This window comes from Pseudophryne corroboree, chromosome 3 (genome assembly GCF_028390025.1).
Source record: "Pseudophryne corroboree isolate aPseCor3 chromosome 3, aPseCor3.hap2, whole genome shotgun sequence".
NCBI classification, from domain to species: domain Eukaryota; kingdom Metazoa; phylum Chordata; class Amphibia; order Anura; family Myobatrachidae; genus Pseudophryne; species Pseudophryne corroboree.
In genome coordinates this window covers 5,670,504-5,686,520 of record NC_086446.1, presented here as the reverse complement: position 1 = coordinate 5,686,520, position 16,017 = coordinate 5,670,504, and the positions used below count along the sequence as shown (strand labels likewise).

Here is a 16,017-nt window from a genome sequence, read left to right as displayed (position 1 = left end):
TGAGATTACACTCAAATCATTGTACACAGCTGCTGGGGTGTCACAAAGACCCACTATTGCATGTGCGTGGATCACTAAAGCCAATGCTAAATGGTCAGGTAACCTAATTGAGGGGTTAGATTCCTTATCTAGGGGGGATGTTGTTTTACTCCTGCAGCATATACAGGACTCTGCAAACTTTATGGTGGAAGCCATAAAGGAAATAGGCATGCTTAACGCACGCACCACTGCTATGGCAGTGTCTGCACGCAGGGGCTTGTGGGTACGCCAGTGGACTGCTGACGCGGACTCCAGGAAAGGTGTGGAAGGCCTACTGTTCACAGGAGAGGCCTTGTTTGGAGATGAATTAGACAAATGGATCTCCACAGCTACTGCAGGTAAGTCTACGTATCTTCCTTCCGCAGCCCTCCCAACCAAAAAGACTTAGTCAGCTTCTAAGTTACAGTCCTTTCGGATGGCCAAGTTCAAGGGCAAATCCAGAGGTGCAAGAGGTAAACCACGCATACCAGTAACAGGTGCTCAGGAACAGAGCTCAGGCACTGCTTCCTCAAAGACTTCAGCATGATGGTGGACCGCAATGCCTGGAAGGCTGTCAGGTGGAAGCCCGACTACAATTATTCAGTCAGATCTGGTCAAATTCGCGCCAGGATTCCTGGGTCATAGATCTTATTTCCCAGGGCTACAGACTGGAGTTCCAAAAGCTACCACCTCACAGATTCTTCAAATCAGGCTTGCCAGTTTCACAAGAGGCAAGTATAACTTTACAGCACGCCATCCAAAAACTGGTACAGACTCAGGTCATTGTTCCAGTTCCTCCTCATCTAATAAACAAGGGGTACTATTCCAACTTGTTTGTAGTACCGAAACCGGACGGTTCAGTAAGACCAATTCTGAACCTCAAGTCTTTGAACCCGTTCTTACGACTGTTCAAATTCAAGATGGAGTCTCTGAGAGCAGTGATCTCAGGTCTGGAGGAGGGGGAATTATTAGTGTCTCTGGATATCAAGGATGCATACCTTCATATTCCGATCTGGCCCCCTCATCAGGCTTATCTCCAGTTTGCACTGCAGGACTGTCACTACCAGTTCCAGGCCCTGCCATTTGGTCTCTCCACGGCACCGAGGGTGTTCACCAAGGTGATGGCAGAGATGATGTTTCTACTCCGCAAACAGGGAGTGAACATAATTCCGTACCTGGATGATCTCCTGATAAAAGCGCTGTCCAGGGAAAGGTTGCTGGACAGCATTGCTCTCTCAACCAAACTCCTCCAGCATCTGGGGTGGATTCTGAACCTTCTGAAATCTCACCTAGAGCCAACACGGAGGCTCCCATTCCTGGGAATGATACTGGACATGGAGTCACAAAAGGTGTTCCTTCCGTTGGAAAAGGCATTGGTGATCCAGTTGATGTCCTAAAGCCAAGTTTCGGATGTCCTGAAGCCAACCCCAGTGTTGGTGCATCTGTGCATTCGCCTTCTGGGGAAAATGGGGGCCTCTTACGAGGCACTACAATACGGAAGGTTTCACGCAAGACCCTTCCGGCTGGATCTGTTGGACAAATGGTCCGGATCACATCTTCACATGCACCAGAGGATTTGTCTGTCGCCAAAGGCCAGGATCTCCCTTCTGTGGTGGCTACAGTATTCTCACCTCGTCGCAGGACTGAGGTTTGTTGTTCAGAACTGGATTCTGTTAACCACAGACGCAAGCCTCAGAGGTTGAGGAGCAGACACTCAGGGGGTGCAATTTCAGGGATGATGGTCAAATCAGGAAGTCATCCTTCCAATCAACATTCTGGAACTCAGGGCCAAATACAACACCCTCCTGCAGGCCTCACATCATCATCAAGATCGGGCAATTCAGGTCCAGTCGGACAATTTTTACGGCAGTAACATACATAAACAGGGCGAAACGAAAAGCAGAGCAGCAATGTCAGAGGTGTCAAGAGTTCTCCTCTGGGCAGAAAGAAACGCTGTGGCGTTGTCAGCGGTCTTCATTCCGGGAGTATACAACTGGGAAGCAGACTTCCTCAGCAGACACGACCTGCACCAGGGGGAGAAGGGCCTTCACCGAAAGTGTTCAGGTGCTTGACAAGTCGATGGGGATATCCACAGATCAACATGATGGCCTCTCGTCTCAACAAGAAGCTCAGGCGGTATTGTTCCAGGTCGAGAGACCCACAGACAGTGGCGATAGACGCACTGACAACTCCATGGGTCTATCAGATGGTGTGTTTCCTCCACTTCCTCTGATCCCAAGAATTCTAAAACGAATAAAAAGGGAAAAGGTTCAAGCAATACTCATTGCTCCGGACTGGCAAAGTAGGGCCTGGTACACAGACCTTTCTACTGGAGATGCTCCTCGAAGATCCGTGGCCTCTACCTCTTCGCGAGAATCTTCTGCAACAGGGCCCGTTCGTCTATCAGGACTTAACGTGGCTACGTTTGGACGGCATGAAAGTTGAATGGCTGATTCTAGCCAGGAGAGGGATTCCTGACAAGGTCATCCCGACTATGATCCAAGCCAAGAAGGTGGTAACGTCTAAACATTACAACCGTATTTGGAAGAAATGCGTCTCTTGGTGTGAGAGCAGAAATTATTCTGCGGTGGAATTTCACCTGGGACGTTTCAGATTTTGGCCTTATCCATTTTCTTTCAGAAACAATTGGCTTCTCTCCCTGAGGTCCAGACGTTCTTGAAAGGTGTTCTGCACATCCAACCTCCCTTTGTGACTCCCACGGCACCTTGGGATCTCCGTGTGGTGCTGCAGTTCCTCCAATCGGACTGGTTTGAACCGTTACTGGAGGTGGACGTAAAATATCTTACATGGAAGACCGTCACACTGTTGGCCTTGGCTTCAGCAAGATGTGTGTCAGAGCTGGGGGCTTTGTCTCACAAAAGTCCCTATTTAATTTTCCATGAGTACAGAGCTGAACTCAGAACTCGTCAGCAATTTCTTCCTAAAGTGGTGTCCACTTTTCACATCAACCAACCTATTGTGGTTCAGGTTGTCACCGACACCTCTGCTACTTCAAAGTCTTTGGATGTTGTGAGGGCTTTGAAGGTGTATGTGAAAAGAACAGCTTGTCACAGAAAGACGGACTGTTTGTTCTTTATGATCCCAATAAGAGTGGGTGTCCTGCTTCAAAGTAGACAATTGCACACTGGATCAGACTTACTATCTATCATGATTATTCCACGGCAAGTTTGCTGTGTCCAAAATCTGTACAGGCCTACTCTACTAGGTTGGTGGGTTCTTCCTGGGCGGCTGCCCGGGGTGTCTCGGCTTTACAGCTTTACTGAGCAGCTACTTGGTCAGGTTCGAACACGTTTGCTAAGTTCTACAAGTTCGATACTTTGGCCTCTGAGGACCTTCAGTTTGGTCAATCAGCTCTGCAGGATCCTCCGCACACCCTCCCATACTGGGAGCTTTGGTACATCCCCATGGTACTAAATGGACCCCAGTATCCTCTAGGACGTAAGATAAAATAGGATTTTAATTACCTACCAATAAATCCTTTTCTCGTAGTCCGTAGAGGATACTGGGCGCCTGCACGGTGCTTCGTTCTTCCTGCACTGTTACTTGGTTAAGTATTGTTGGTTCAGCTGTTGCTGTTCCTGTTTCAAGTTTGGTTAGCATGGCTTTCCTCTTGTGTGTGCTGGTTTGGAATCTCACCACTATCCTTAGCTATCCTTCTCTCAAAGTATGTCCGTCTCCTCGGGCACAGTTTCCTAGACTGAGTCTGGTGGGGGGGGGGGATATGGAGGGAGGAGCCAGCTCACACTAACAAATTCTTAAAGTGCCTATGGCTCCTAGTGGACCCGTCTATACCGCATGGTACTAAATGGATCCCCAGTATCCTCTACGGACTACGAGAAAAGGATCTACCGGTAGGTAATTAAAATCCTAATTTTGGTTCCAAAAGGCAATGAGTAAGTAAAAGCTATGCAGCTTGCCAGTCTGTTATGCCTAGAATATCACTCATTGCATGGGTTTATTTTTATATATACTGATTGTATATTAAGTATGCTAATTATTATGCACTTAACTGTGTGTGTGTGTGTGTGTGTGTGTGTGTGTGTGTGTATGTGTATATATGTGTACATATATATATATATATATATATGTATGTGTGTGTATATATATATATATATATATATATATATTAAAAAAGACAATACCCTTATCTCGCGCTGTATAGGATTAAGCAGCACCTCTAGAAAAATCACCCTGCTAGTGGGTGATAGAAATAATGCTATAGGTACAATATTCAGAGGGCGCACAGCAATACCGTTATTCGAAGTGAAATTCTATACCAGCATGACCCGGAAAACAATTAATTTAATAAAACAATAATGTTTAAAATGTTGTACAATAATTCATAAATGCAATGTTAACTTGTACAATAAATCCATAAAACAGTATTTCATAGTACGATGTTTTTCATAAAACCAAATGCGTTTCATCCGCTATGGACTTCATCAGGGGTACAGGTCGTAGCTGGTGTTGTCAATGAAGGAAAAAGAGGAAAGAACAAAAGAGCAGACATAACATCAATTGGTATCACATTATTTTGGTATTACATTTTTTTTCTCCTTACAGATTTATATATATCAGGGCTGGCCAAACCGGTCCTCGAGATCTACCAACAGTTCACATTTTCCAGACTACCTAGCTGGTGCACAGGTGTAGTCATTACTAATTAAGATGTGCTGCATTCATTCTTAACTGACAATTCTACAGATCTGCAGGAGGCCTGGAAAACATGCACTGTTGGTAGATCTCGAGGACCGGTTTGGCCAGCCCTGATATATATCATCCAATACTATCCAAAAGAGGACTTTGACAATTCATAATTTTTACAACAAAACTTTTATAAAGCATTGAACGAGGAGAAGACTCTCCAGATTCTTTGCTAGGCATTGAAAGAAGAAGATACTCTCCAATTTCTTTATGGCCCATAAGGGTCCTATTTATATATATTTATTGAGGATCCTCTTTTGGATAGTATTGGATATGTATAAATCTGTAAGGAAAAAAAATGTGATACCAATTGATGTTATGTCTGCTCTTTTGTTCTTTCCTCTTTTTCCTCCATTGACAACACCAGCCATGACCTGTACCCCTGATGAAATCCATAGCGGACGAAACGCGTTGGATTTTATGAAAAATATCGTACTATGAAATACTGTTTTATGGATTTATTGTACAAGTGAACATTGCATTTATGAATTATTGTACAACATTTTAAACATTATTGTTTTATTAAATTGTTTTCCGGGTCATGCTGGTATAGAATTTCATTTGAATAACGGTATTGCTGTGCGCCCTCTGAATATTGTACATATATATATATATATATATATATATATACAAACAAATATAGAAAACCACAGCACTTGCCACCCCAGAAGCGGAGTGCAGTGTCTGCACTCACCACTCATAGGGTGGGGTGCATGCAGCCCATGGCCACCTCCCCAAATACATACAAATAGAGAATTCAGCACTCACCATAGCAAGCTCACTTGTCCTCACAACATCAATAAATAAATGATGGGGGTTTAGTTAGTGAATTGGCCAATACACGGACGCCTGCATACCGCTCCACGGTACCCCATCTTCATGCAGGTCCTACACTATCACAAAGCCTTAAGAATTAAAACCTGGCAACTGTATCACATATAATATAACTGCAAATATGTCCACTAAGTTTAATGTATGCCTGCCACATATCTAGTGGCTTTTAAAGGCATACTAGTCACCTGACACAGCCGATAAATTACTAAGGAGCAGCTGACACAGGCTTAGAACGATTGAGATTACACAGGGGTGCATGACAAGGCCTGTGACCATGGTTAATAAGAGTTAACCAAAGATTAACAGCACTCGCCACCCCAGAAGCGGGGTGCAGTGTCTGCACTCACCACCCTATGAGTGGTGAGTGCAGACACTGCACCCCGCTTCTGGGGTGGCGAGTGCTGTGGTTTTCTATATTTGTTTGTATAGTATGGGGTTAATCTTTGGTTAACTCTGATTTACCATGGTCACAGGCCTTGTCATGCACCCCTGTGTAATCTCAATCGTTCTAAGCCTGTGTCAGCTGCTCCTTAGTAATTTATCGGCTGTGTCAGGTGACTAGTATGCCTTTAAAAGCCACTAGATATGTGGCAGGCCTACATTAAACTTAGTGGACATATTTGCAGTAATATTATATGTGATACAGTTGCCAGGTTTTAATTCTTAAGGCTTTGTGATAGTGTAGGACCTGCATGAAGGTGGGGTACCGTGGAGCGGTATGCAGGCTTCCGTGCATTGGCCAATTCACTAACTAAACCCCCATCATTTATTTATTGATGTTGTGAGGACAAGTGAGCTTGCTATGGTGAGTGCTGAATTCTCTATTTGTATGTATATATATATATATATATATATATATATCTCTCCGTTCAGGCCTTGAAGACCTAGAGAAACTAAATCTGGGTTTTTACATTTCTAATATACTGTTCTCTGTCAACCACCTTCTCCTGGATAACACTGTGCTCATTTCCAAAACTGAAGTCACCCCCTTCTCCCCTTCTTTCAACTCCTAGTCTCAAGTTGTGTTGACAACATCTCTCCTTTATCTTCCAAATCCGTTGTCTGGGTGTCATTCTTTACTCTCCCAAACCTGCCACATGTGCCTCCATGATATCCCCAGGATCAGGTCCTTTCACACTCTGGAAGCCACTATAACTGTCATTAAAACCTTTAACTCTCATCGAGATTACTGTAGCCTAGTCATCCACCACAGCCTATTGAGCTCCCACCTTGCATTCTTCAATGTGTCCTCATCACCACTGCCTGTCTCATTTTCCTATCTCACCGATTTACTTCTGCTGTCCTCCTTTGCCCCACTGTCTCCGTCATATACAGAATATATATATCAAACTTTTCTCACTTCCCTACAGAGCCCTCAACCACTATTCTCTTCCCTACATCTCCAGTCTAATCTTTACACGTTCCCTCCTGTCCTCTTCATTCTACCAGTGACTGTGACCTCTCCTCCCAGATCACCGCTTCCACCTTCAGCTTTTCTCCTGTACTGTTCCCAAACTCTGCCATGCCTTCCCTATCAGACCATCATCTAAACACTTCTCTGTGAGTTACAAATGGTACCATGAAACATCTTGGGCATACCCCTTAGATGGCAATTTTGGGACCTTTCATCATCATCATCATCATCATCATCATCATCATCTATATCATAAAATTAATCTTATTACATGGAAATGTTAATGCTCCTATATATTGTTTTTCTATACTCAGCAGTTGGACACCTCAGCAGGAATATCTCAGAAGAATATCTCCATTTCTCCTCAGATGGTGAAATCAAAGATAACCTCACACAAGATGTTCATGGAGAAAACTCTATTACTCCATCTGGTCCCACTTCTCATGGAGAATGTTCCCTTGATAACTCAGATATTGGTATATCTATTGCAGCTCTTAGAGTAGATATGACTTTGCCTTCTTCTATAGATACCAAATATTTTACACAGAACACAAAGTGTATTACCCATCCCCCAGCTAAGGCAGGTGAGAGGCAGTTTTCATGTTCTGAGTGTGGGAAATGCTTTAAACAAAAACAGACTCTTTTTATACATCAGAGAATTCACACAGGTGAAAAAACATTTTCATGTTCTGAGTGTGGGAGATGTTTTAAACGTAAAAGACATCTTATTATACATCAGAGTATTCACACAGGTGAGACGCCATTTCCATGTTCTGAGTGTGGGAAATGTTTTAGACAGAAATCAATACTTGTTACACATCAGAAAACTCACACAGGTGAAAAACCATTTTCATGTTCTAAATGTGGGAAATGTTTTAGCGATAAATCAGATCTTATTAAACATCAGAGAAGTCACACAGGTGAGAAACTGTTTCCATGTTCTGAGTGTGGGAAATGTTTTAGTGATAAATCAGATCTTATTAAACATCAGAGAAGTCACACAGGTGAGAAACCGTTTCCATGTTCTGAGTGTGGGAAATGTTTTAGAGATAAATCACAGCTTGTTAGACATCAGAGAAGTCACACAGGTGAGAAACCATTTCCATGTTCTGAGTGTGGGAAATATTTTGGAGAGAAATCAGATCTTGCATCACATCAGAGAAGTCACACAGGTGAGAAGCTATTTCCATGTTCTGAGTGTGGGAAATGTTTTAGACAGAAATCACTTCTTGTTAGACATAAGAGAAGTCACACAGGTGAGAAACCATTTCCATGTTCTGAGTGTGGGAAATGTTTTAGAGATAAATCACAGCTTGTTAGACATCAGAGAATTCACACAGGTGAGAAACCATTTCCATGTTCTGAGTGTGGGAAATATTTTAGAGAGAAATCAGATCTTGCATCACATCAGAGTATTCACACAGGTGAGACGCCATTTCCATGTTCTGAGTGTGGGAAATGTTTTAGACAGAAATCAATACTTGTTACACATCAGAAAACTCACACAGATGAGAAGCCATTTCCATGTTCTGAATGTGGGAAATGCTTTAGAGATAAATCGCATCTTGTTAGACATCAGAGAAGTCACACAGGTGAAAAACCATTTTCATGTTCTAAATGTGGGAAATGTTTTAGCGATAAATCAGATCTTATTAAACATCAGAGAAGTCACACAGGTGAGAAACTGTTTCCATGTTCTGAGTGTGGGAAATGTTTTAGTGATAAATCAGATCTTATTAAACATCAGAGAAGTCACACAGGTGAGAAACCGTTTCCATGTTCTGAGTGTGGGAAATGTTTTAGACAGAAATCAGGTCTTGTTAAACATCAGAGAAGTCACACAGGTGAGAAACCGTTTCCATGTTCTGAGTGTGGGAAATGTTTTAGAGATAAATCACAGCTTGTTAGACATCAGAGAAGTCACACAGGTGAGAAACCATTTCCATGTTCTGAGTGTGGGAAATATTTTGGAGAGAAATCAGATCTTGCATCACATCAGAGAAGTCACACAGGTGAGAAGCTATTTCCATGTTCTGAGTGTGGGAAATGTTTTAGACAGAAATCACTTCTTGTTAGACATAAGAGAAGTCACACAGGTGAGAAACCATTTCCATGTTCTGAGTGTGGGAAATGTTTTAGAGATAAATCACAGCTTGTTAGACATCAGAGAATTCACACAGGTGAGAAACCATTTCCATGTTCTGAGTGTGGGAAATATTTTAGAGAGAAATCAGATCTTGCATCACATCAGAGACGTCACACAGGTGAGAAGCCATTTCCATGTTCTGAGTGTGGGAAATGTTTTAGACGGAAATCAATTCTTGTTATACATCAGAGATGTCACACAGGTGAGAAACCGTTTCCATGTTCTGAGTGTGGGAAATGTTTTAGACAGAAATTTGATCTTATTAAACATCAGAGAAGTCACACAGGTGAGAAACCGTTTCCATGTTCTGAGTGTGGGAAATGTTTTAGACAGAAATCAGATCTTATTAAACATCAGAGAAGTCACACAGGTGAGAAACCATTTCCATGTTCTGAGTCTGGGAAATGTTTTACATTGAAATCAAATCTTGTTACACATCACAAAACTCTCAGGGTTTTAAAGCCATTTCCATGCCCTGAGGGCAGTTAATGCAGTCCAATTTCACACTGCCTGAGGAAGCAGACCGTAACATGCGTTGCTCTTGGACACCACACAGATTATTGATTTAAAAAATTTTGTTTTATTTTTGTTTAAATTTCTAATTGTTTTAAGCCTATATGTTATTTTATCTTTCTGAAGTGGGGTACACTGGTATTCCACAGGGAATACATCGGGGATGTAGAGTTGGATGTTGATCCGAGTAACCAACAGGCTAAAGCTTTGACTGTTCCCAGGATGCACTGCACCGCCTCCTCTATAACCCTGCCTCTGGACACTGGAGCTCAGTTTATAAGTTGGTACCTGCAGTGCAGGTCGACTAACAGGTGGGGCTGCGCTAGGCAGCCCTGAAAAGCTTTTTTAAGAAGACTTCAAGGGCTGCAGCACTGTTTAATGTAATTTTGACATTCTGTGCTGCTGCTGCTGCTGCATACTCCCATGGCTGAGTTCCCGTGTACTTGCAGCGGAGGCGCACCGGTCTTCAGGCACACCACCGCTGACGCTCTCCTGGATCACATGGCTGCACATCAGGGAGGAGGTAAGAGGGTCCCCCAGGTGGGACCCACCGGTAAATCGCGGTCCGTTCGCAGTCCTAGGAGATGGACCGTGCTGCTGGCGTGGACACTGTACTGCACAGGGACCCCACTATATCCACCAGGGCAGGGAGCACAGGTCGGATTTACTAAAACTCCGTTTTACATTGGCTCCACAGTACCCGGTGGTGAGGACCAGCAGAGGGGATAATCCGCTGACCTGTAGCCCCTCCCACAGCTCCGTGCGCCATGTACTGCTGGTTTTCCCCGCCCTGGAGCTGCATTTCCTCCTCCCTCACTCCCTGACAGGGAGTCTGGCGCCATCTTTACACTAATAGCTGGGCTGATCTCCGGGACTGCAGGGCAAGGTCTCTGTAAAGCCGCCTGTCTCATCAGCGCTGTGCATTTACAGGACACCTAAGTATTCTACATGTCATTTTAGACAGTGTTAGTTATGAACAAGTGTACTGCTATATGAATATTTAGTACAAGTATTCTGTGATCTATATCCAGTAGTTAATGTGCATTGTTATATCTGTATCCATACATATCTATATGTATTTTTACTAGTCTAGTGCAGTTTTATTGTTTATCTGTAATAACTTCTGCATTGTACCTGTGACTGAGTGTGCCTGTAGCTGCTGTGTGGATTCCATTCTCGTGTATATCACTACTTGCTATCACTATATTCTGTACCCTGGGGGGCTAGGTGCGTCAGGGTCTCATTTATTTATATATAGTACTACACAGTATATCCTGTTAGGTGTTTTTAGTGTGTGTCTCCATCGCCTTATACCGCTTTAATCGTCTGTTTGTGCCCTGTATTTCCTGTCACATAACACAGGGTTATTTTCAGGTGATATATAGATGAGCGATCTCCAAGCGCTGCTATACACAGTTCAGGTTCGTATATCCCCGTACTCAAAAAGAAAACATAATACAAGATCCATCCATTAGCAGATTTCAAAATCTTTTTAATCAATCCTGAATCTTGCCACTGGAAACTGACCTGTTAAAAAAAATGCATTCCCATAAAGGTTTCTTTAAGACTTCATGTAACATCAAACTCCTAATGTGGGGCCCATCTGAACACGGCTTACATTTTTAATTAGCCCTATGTGCACCAAAAGGTATCTTTGGGTCCTTGCTTGTAAATGGACTCTCTATCTTCCCCACAGATGGCACCACCGTATTCGATAGGACAGCAGATCGTTTTAAAATATATATTCCAATAATATCTTAGGTAAAAAAGGTCAAGCGTACCCGAGACAGGCTCGTGCCTCCAAAACCACTAAGCCCGAAACGAAACAATCTTGGGCCATCCGTCAGCCTGCTTCCAAACAAGACAAGCCTGCTGAATGAGTGGGTGGACCTCCCACTGGGGGACCCCAGGGTGGGAGGCTGACTTCTGTTGTTCGCCCAGGTCTGGTTGAAGACCACTTTGGATGCCTGTGTGCGAGAAGTTGTCTCTCACGGGTATATATTCTCTCAAGAAACGCCCCTTCACCAGTTCTGCATGACGGTTATCCATGCGGACCCGTTGAAACTGCAAGCTCTCCACTTGGTTGTACAATCCCTCCTTGACACAGTAGTTGAAGTGCCGGTACCTCTGTCCCAGAGCGGCAGGGGATACTATTCGACCCTGTTTCTAGTTCCGAAGCCAAATGGGTCCTTCCGGCCTATACTCAACCTCAAATCATTGAACATATTTGTGAGTGTCCAAATTCCGTATGGAAACTGAGCTGTATTGTATTGGCCATGGAACCCGAAGACTATATGGTATCCCTGGATATACAGGATGCTTACCTGCATATACCTATTGCCTTATCACATCAGCAATATCTGCAGTTTGCTATTATCAATTCCAGGCTGCCATTTGGACTGACGACGGCTCCTCGGATCTTCACCAAGGTCATGGCCGTGATGACGGCTCATCTCCGCCGTCAGGGAATCAGAATCCTGCTGTATCTGGACAACTTGCTGATCCTGGTGAACTCCCGAGATGTTCTCCTCAGTTATCTGGAACTGACGTCCAATTCCTACAAGCCCACGGGTGGCTCATCAACTGGAAAAAGTCCTCGCTGGTCCCTGCTCGGAGCATGGTGCACCTGGGGGCACTACTGGACACACACACAGATTGTTTCTGGCTCCAGAGAAAGTCCTGAAACTTTAGGACAGGATTAGATACTTCCTCTCTCGCCCAAGAGTGTCGATACACTTGGCTATGCAAGTACTAGGCCTCATGGTGTCGACTTTCGACATGGTGGAGTACGCTCAATTTCATTCCCGCCCTCTGCAGAGGTTAATCCTATCCAAGTGGGAAGGCCTGCCTCATCGGATCAGGTCTCATATGATCTCCTTGACTCCGGCAGTTCGTCTGTCACTAAGCTGGTGGCTACAGGACCAGCAGTTGAGCTGGGGCTGTCCCTTCTGGATCTCCAACTGGGTCCTCCTGACAACGGACGCCAGTCTGCAAGGTTGGGGTGTGGTGTTGGAGCAACACTCTCTCCAGGGTTGGTAGACCAGGGAGGAATCTCTCCCGATAAACATTTTGGAATTGAGGGCAGTGTTCAATGAGCTGATGCTTGCCCTGCCTCTGGTACAGAACAGGCTTGTTCAAGTACAATCAGACAACGCCACCACGGTGGCGTACATAAATCATTAAGGTGGCACTCAAAGCCACATGGCAATGCTGGAAGTATCAAAAATCCTCCATTGGGTGGAATGCCATCTGCCAGCAATATCGGCAGTGTTCATTCCCGAAGTCCTCAACTGGGAAGTGGATTTCCTCAGTCATCAGGACGTTCATGCTGGAGAGTGGAGTCTTCATCAGGAAGTCTATCAACTCCTAGTGGACAAGTGGGGCCTACGAGATGTAGACCTGTTGGCGTCTCGACACAATTAGAAAGTTCCAGCCCTCGGATCAAGAACCAGGGATCCTCAAGAGGCATTCGTGGACACACTGGCAATTCCATGGAACTTTCGGCTGCCATGCGTGTTCTCTCCAGTGCCACTCCTGCCCAGGGTACTATAGAAGTTCAAGTAAGGAGAAATACTACTTCTAGTCGCTCCAGTGTGGCCCAAACGGCATTGGTTCTCAGACCTGCAGGGTCTATTGATAGAGCGTCCTCTTCTACTTCCTCAATGCCCAGACCTCCTCGTTCAGGGCCCTTGTGTCTACCCGGACCTGGCTAGACTGGCTTTGCCGGCGTGGCTCTTGAAGCTTCACTCCTGAGAGCCAAAGAATTCTCAGAGCCGGTTATCCAAACTATGCTAAAGGCCCGCAAACCGGCTTCTGCACGGATTTATTATAGGGTCTGGAATTTTTACTTCACCTGGTGTGATGCTAAGAATTACAATGCTTCCAAGTTTAGTACTTCCAGACTTCTGGCTTTTTTGAACAAGGCCTGGATTTAGGATTTTGTCTCGCCTCCCTCAAGGTTCACATCTGCCTTGTCGGTGTGGTTTCAGAGAAAGATTGCATCTATACCTGACGTTCATACCTTCACTCAGGGTGTACTGTGGATTCAGCATCCCTATGTCCCTATGGGGGTTTGTCTGTGGTCCTGAAGGCCCTGCAAGAGTCTCCATTTGAACCTCTTGAATCAGTGGACCTTAAATGGCTCACAGCCAAGGTCCTATTTCTGCTGGCTATTGCCTCTGCTAGACAGGTGTCAGACTTAGGAGCTTTGTCCTGTCATCCACCCTTTTTGATTTTTCATCATGACCGTCCAGTTCTTAGAACTCGCCCAGGTTATCTACCTAAGGTGGTGTCATCTTTCCACCTGGTTCCGGCCTTTAACTCTTCTGGATTGTCCTCCAAAGAACGGTCTTTAGATGTGGTACGGGCTCTCCATATATATGTGGAGAGGACTGCCTCCATTAGGTCAGATACCCTTTTTGTACTGTTTGTTTTTCACAAACGTGGCTGGCTTGCGAACAAGCAAACCTTGGCCAGATGGATTAGAATTGTGATTGTACATGCTTATGTATTGGCTGGTCGTCCGGTTCCTGCTGCTATTAAAGCACATTCTACTCTGTTGGACCTTCGTGGGCGGCCCGCCGTGGCGCATCCGGGTCCTCAGTGAACATGTTCATTAGGTTCTATGCCTTTGATACTTCCGCCTCCCAGGATGCTTCCTTTGGATGCCGTGTTCTTGTGCCCGCTACGGTTCGCCCCCTCCCATGAGGAACTGCTTTAGGACATCCCCGATGTAGGCCCTGTGGAATCCCAGTGTACCCCGCTGCAGAAAAGGAGATTTATGGTAGACTTACCATAGTTAAATCTCTTTCTGCGAGGTACACTGGATTCCACAGGGCGCCATCTGCCATCTCTTACCTGCTGCTGCAATGGACTGGTTAACGAAATTGAGCTCGTGTGCAGAGGCGGGGTTATAGAGGAGGCGGTGCAGTGCATCCTGGGAACATTCAAACCTTTAGCCTGTTTGTGTCTCGGATCAAGATCCAACTCTACACCCCCGGTGTATTCCCTGTGGAATCCAGTGTACCCCACAGAAAGAGATTAAACTATGGTAACTCTTACCATAAATTTCCTTTTCAATTGCTGTTTTTAATATTATACTGTGAAGTCTTTAGTGTTTCTTATTTTGATCATTTTGTGCATTAATAACGTGAGTATATTATAGGAGCTCTTCATTTCAGGACTGGACAGTGTGTGTAATTAATGACTTGTTAATGCAAAATACAGTTGTTACTATCTGAATTTATAGGAGTATTAATCATCTATGACAACGCTATTAAAATACATTGAACCCATGTACTTAGTTGCACGATGGTGGTCCAACCTGATCGTGTGGTTTCAAAGCACAAAAGAGCGATTCATTCCTAGTAGCATAAAAATATAAGTACAAGTACTGCCAATTACAGTCTTTGCCCGGGGCAGCGTGGTACAATGTATACACAGCAAACAATATAGAAGTACCCTAGTAACACACAGTACAGTTTAGGTAAGTTGGTCACTACACCACAGGTTACAGCAGGGGTGGCCAACCAGTCAGAGGCAAAGAGCCAGAAAAGATCTATAGTCAAGGCCACACACACTACTGAGCCTCATTTTGACTTGTTTTAAGGACATTACATCAAAGTTGGATCAGCCTGTAGTGTGTTTTTCCACTTTCATTTTGAGGGTGACTCCAAATTCAGACCTCCATGTGTTAATAAATTTGATTTCCATTGATCATTTTTGTGTGATTTTGTTGTCAGCACATTCAATTATGTAAAGAACAAAGTATTTAATAAGACTATTTAATTCATTCAGAACTAGGATGTGTTATTTTAGTGTTCCCTTTATTTTTTTGAGCAGTATATTTACCAGCCAAACCGTAACTATATGCCGGGCTGAATAAAACAGACATCCATGAGATCACTTCCAAAATCACATATATTCATACAAGTATATACAGTGCAATATTTACACAGGAAATTATATTATGTCATAAAGAAAACAAACGCTGATATACAATAATGTATGATATTGAAATGGAATATTTACGTATATGAAAAATAATAAATATACAGAAAGCTGTTCATTATTGTACTTCATTCAAATGTAATATTTGACTTTAAATATGAATAATCCGCAATCAATCAAATCGCTCGCTAACGATCGTATACAACCGAGTGGTACGATTTGTGACCTATGTACACTCAGTTTCAGATATATACAGTGCTGTGTAAATGTTTTAGGCAGATGTGGAAAAAATGCTGCAAAGTAAGAAAGCTTTCATAAATAGAAGTGTTAATAGTTTATTTTTCTAAATTAACAAAATGCAAAGTGAATGAACAGAAGAGAAATCTAAATCAAATCAACATTTGGTGTGACCACCCTT

The 16,017-nt window shown here is 43.8% G+C and overlaps 1 protein-coding gene across 2 annotated transcripts in view; it reads left to right on the top strand.

Moving 5' to 3' along the window:
* Positions 1-15,715, top strand: part of LOC135054499 (zinc finger protein 585A-like) — a 108,111-nt gene extending 92,396 nt beyond the window's left edge. The window contains exon 7 of one of the 2 annotated variants that reach the window (XM_063957618.1): positions 7,309-15,715. In XM_063957618.1, the coding sequence (XP_063813688.1) occupies positions 7,309-9,626 (2,318 nt within the window). In that variant the 3' untranslated portion in view covers positions 9,627-15,715. Of the gene's footprint in view, positions 1-7,305 lie in introns of both variants that reach the window. The other variant, XM_063957617.1, reaches the window with a different exon arrangement.
* Positions 15,716-16,017: the final 302 nt, after the last annotated feature.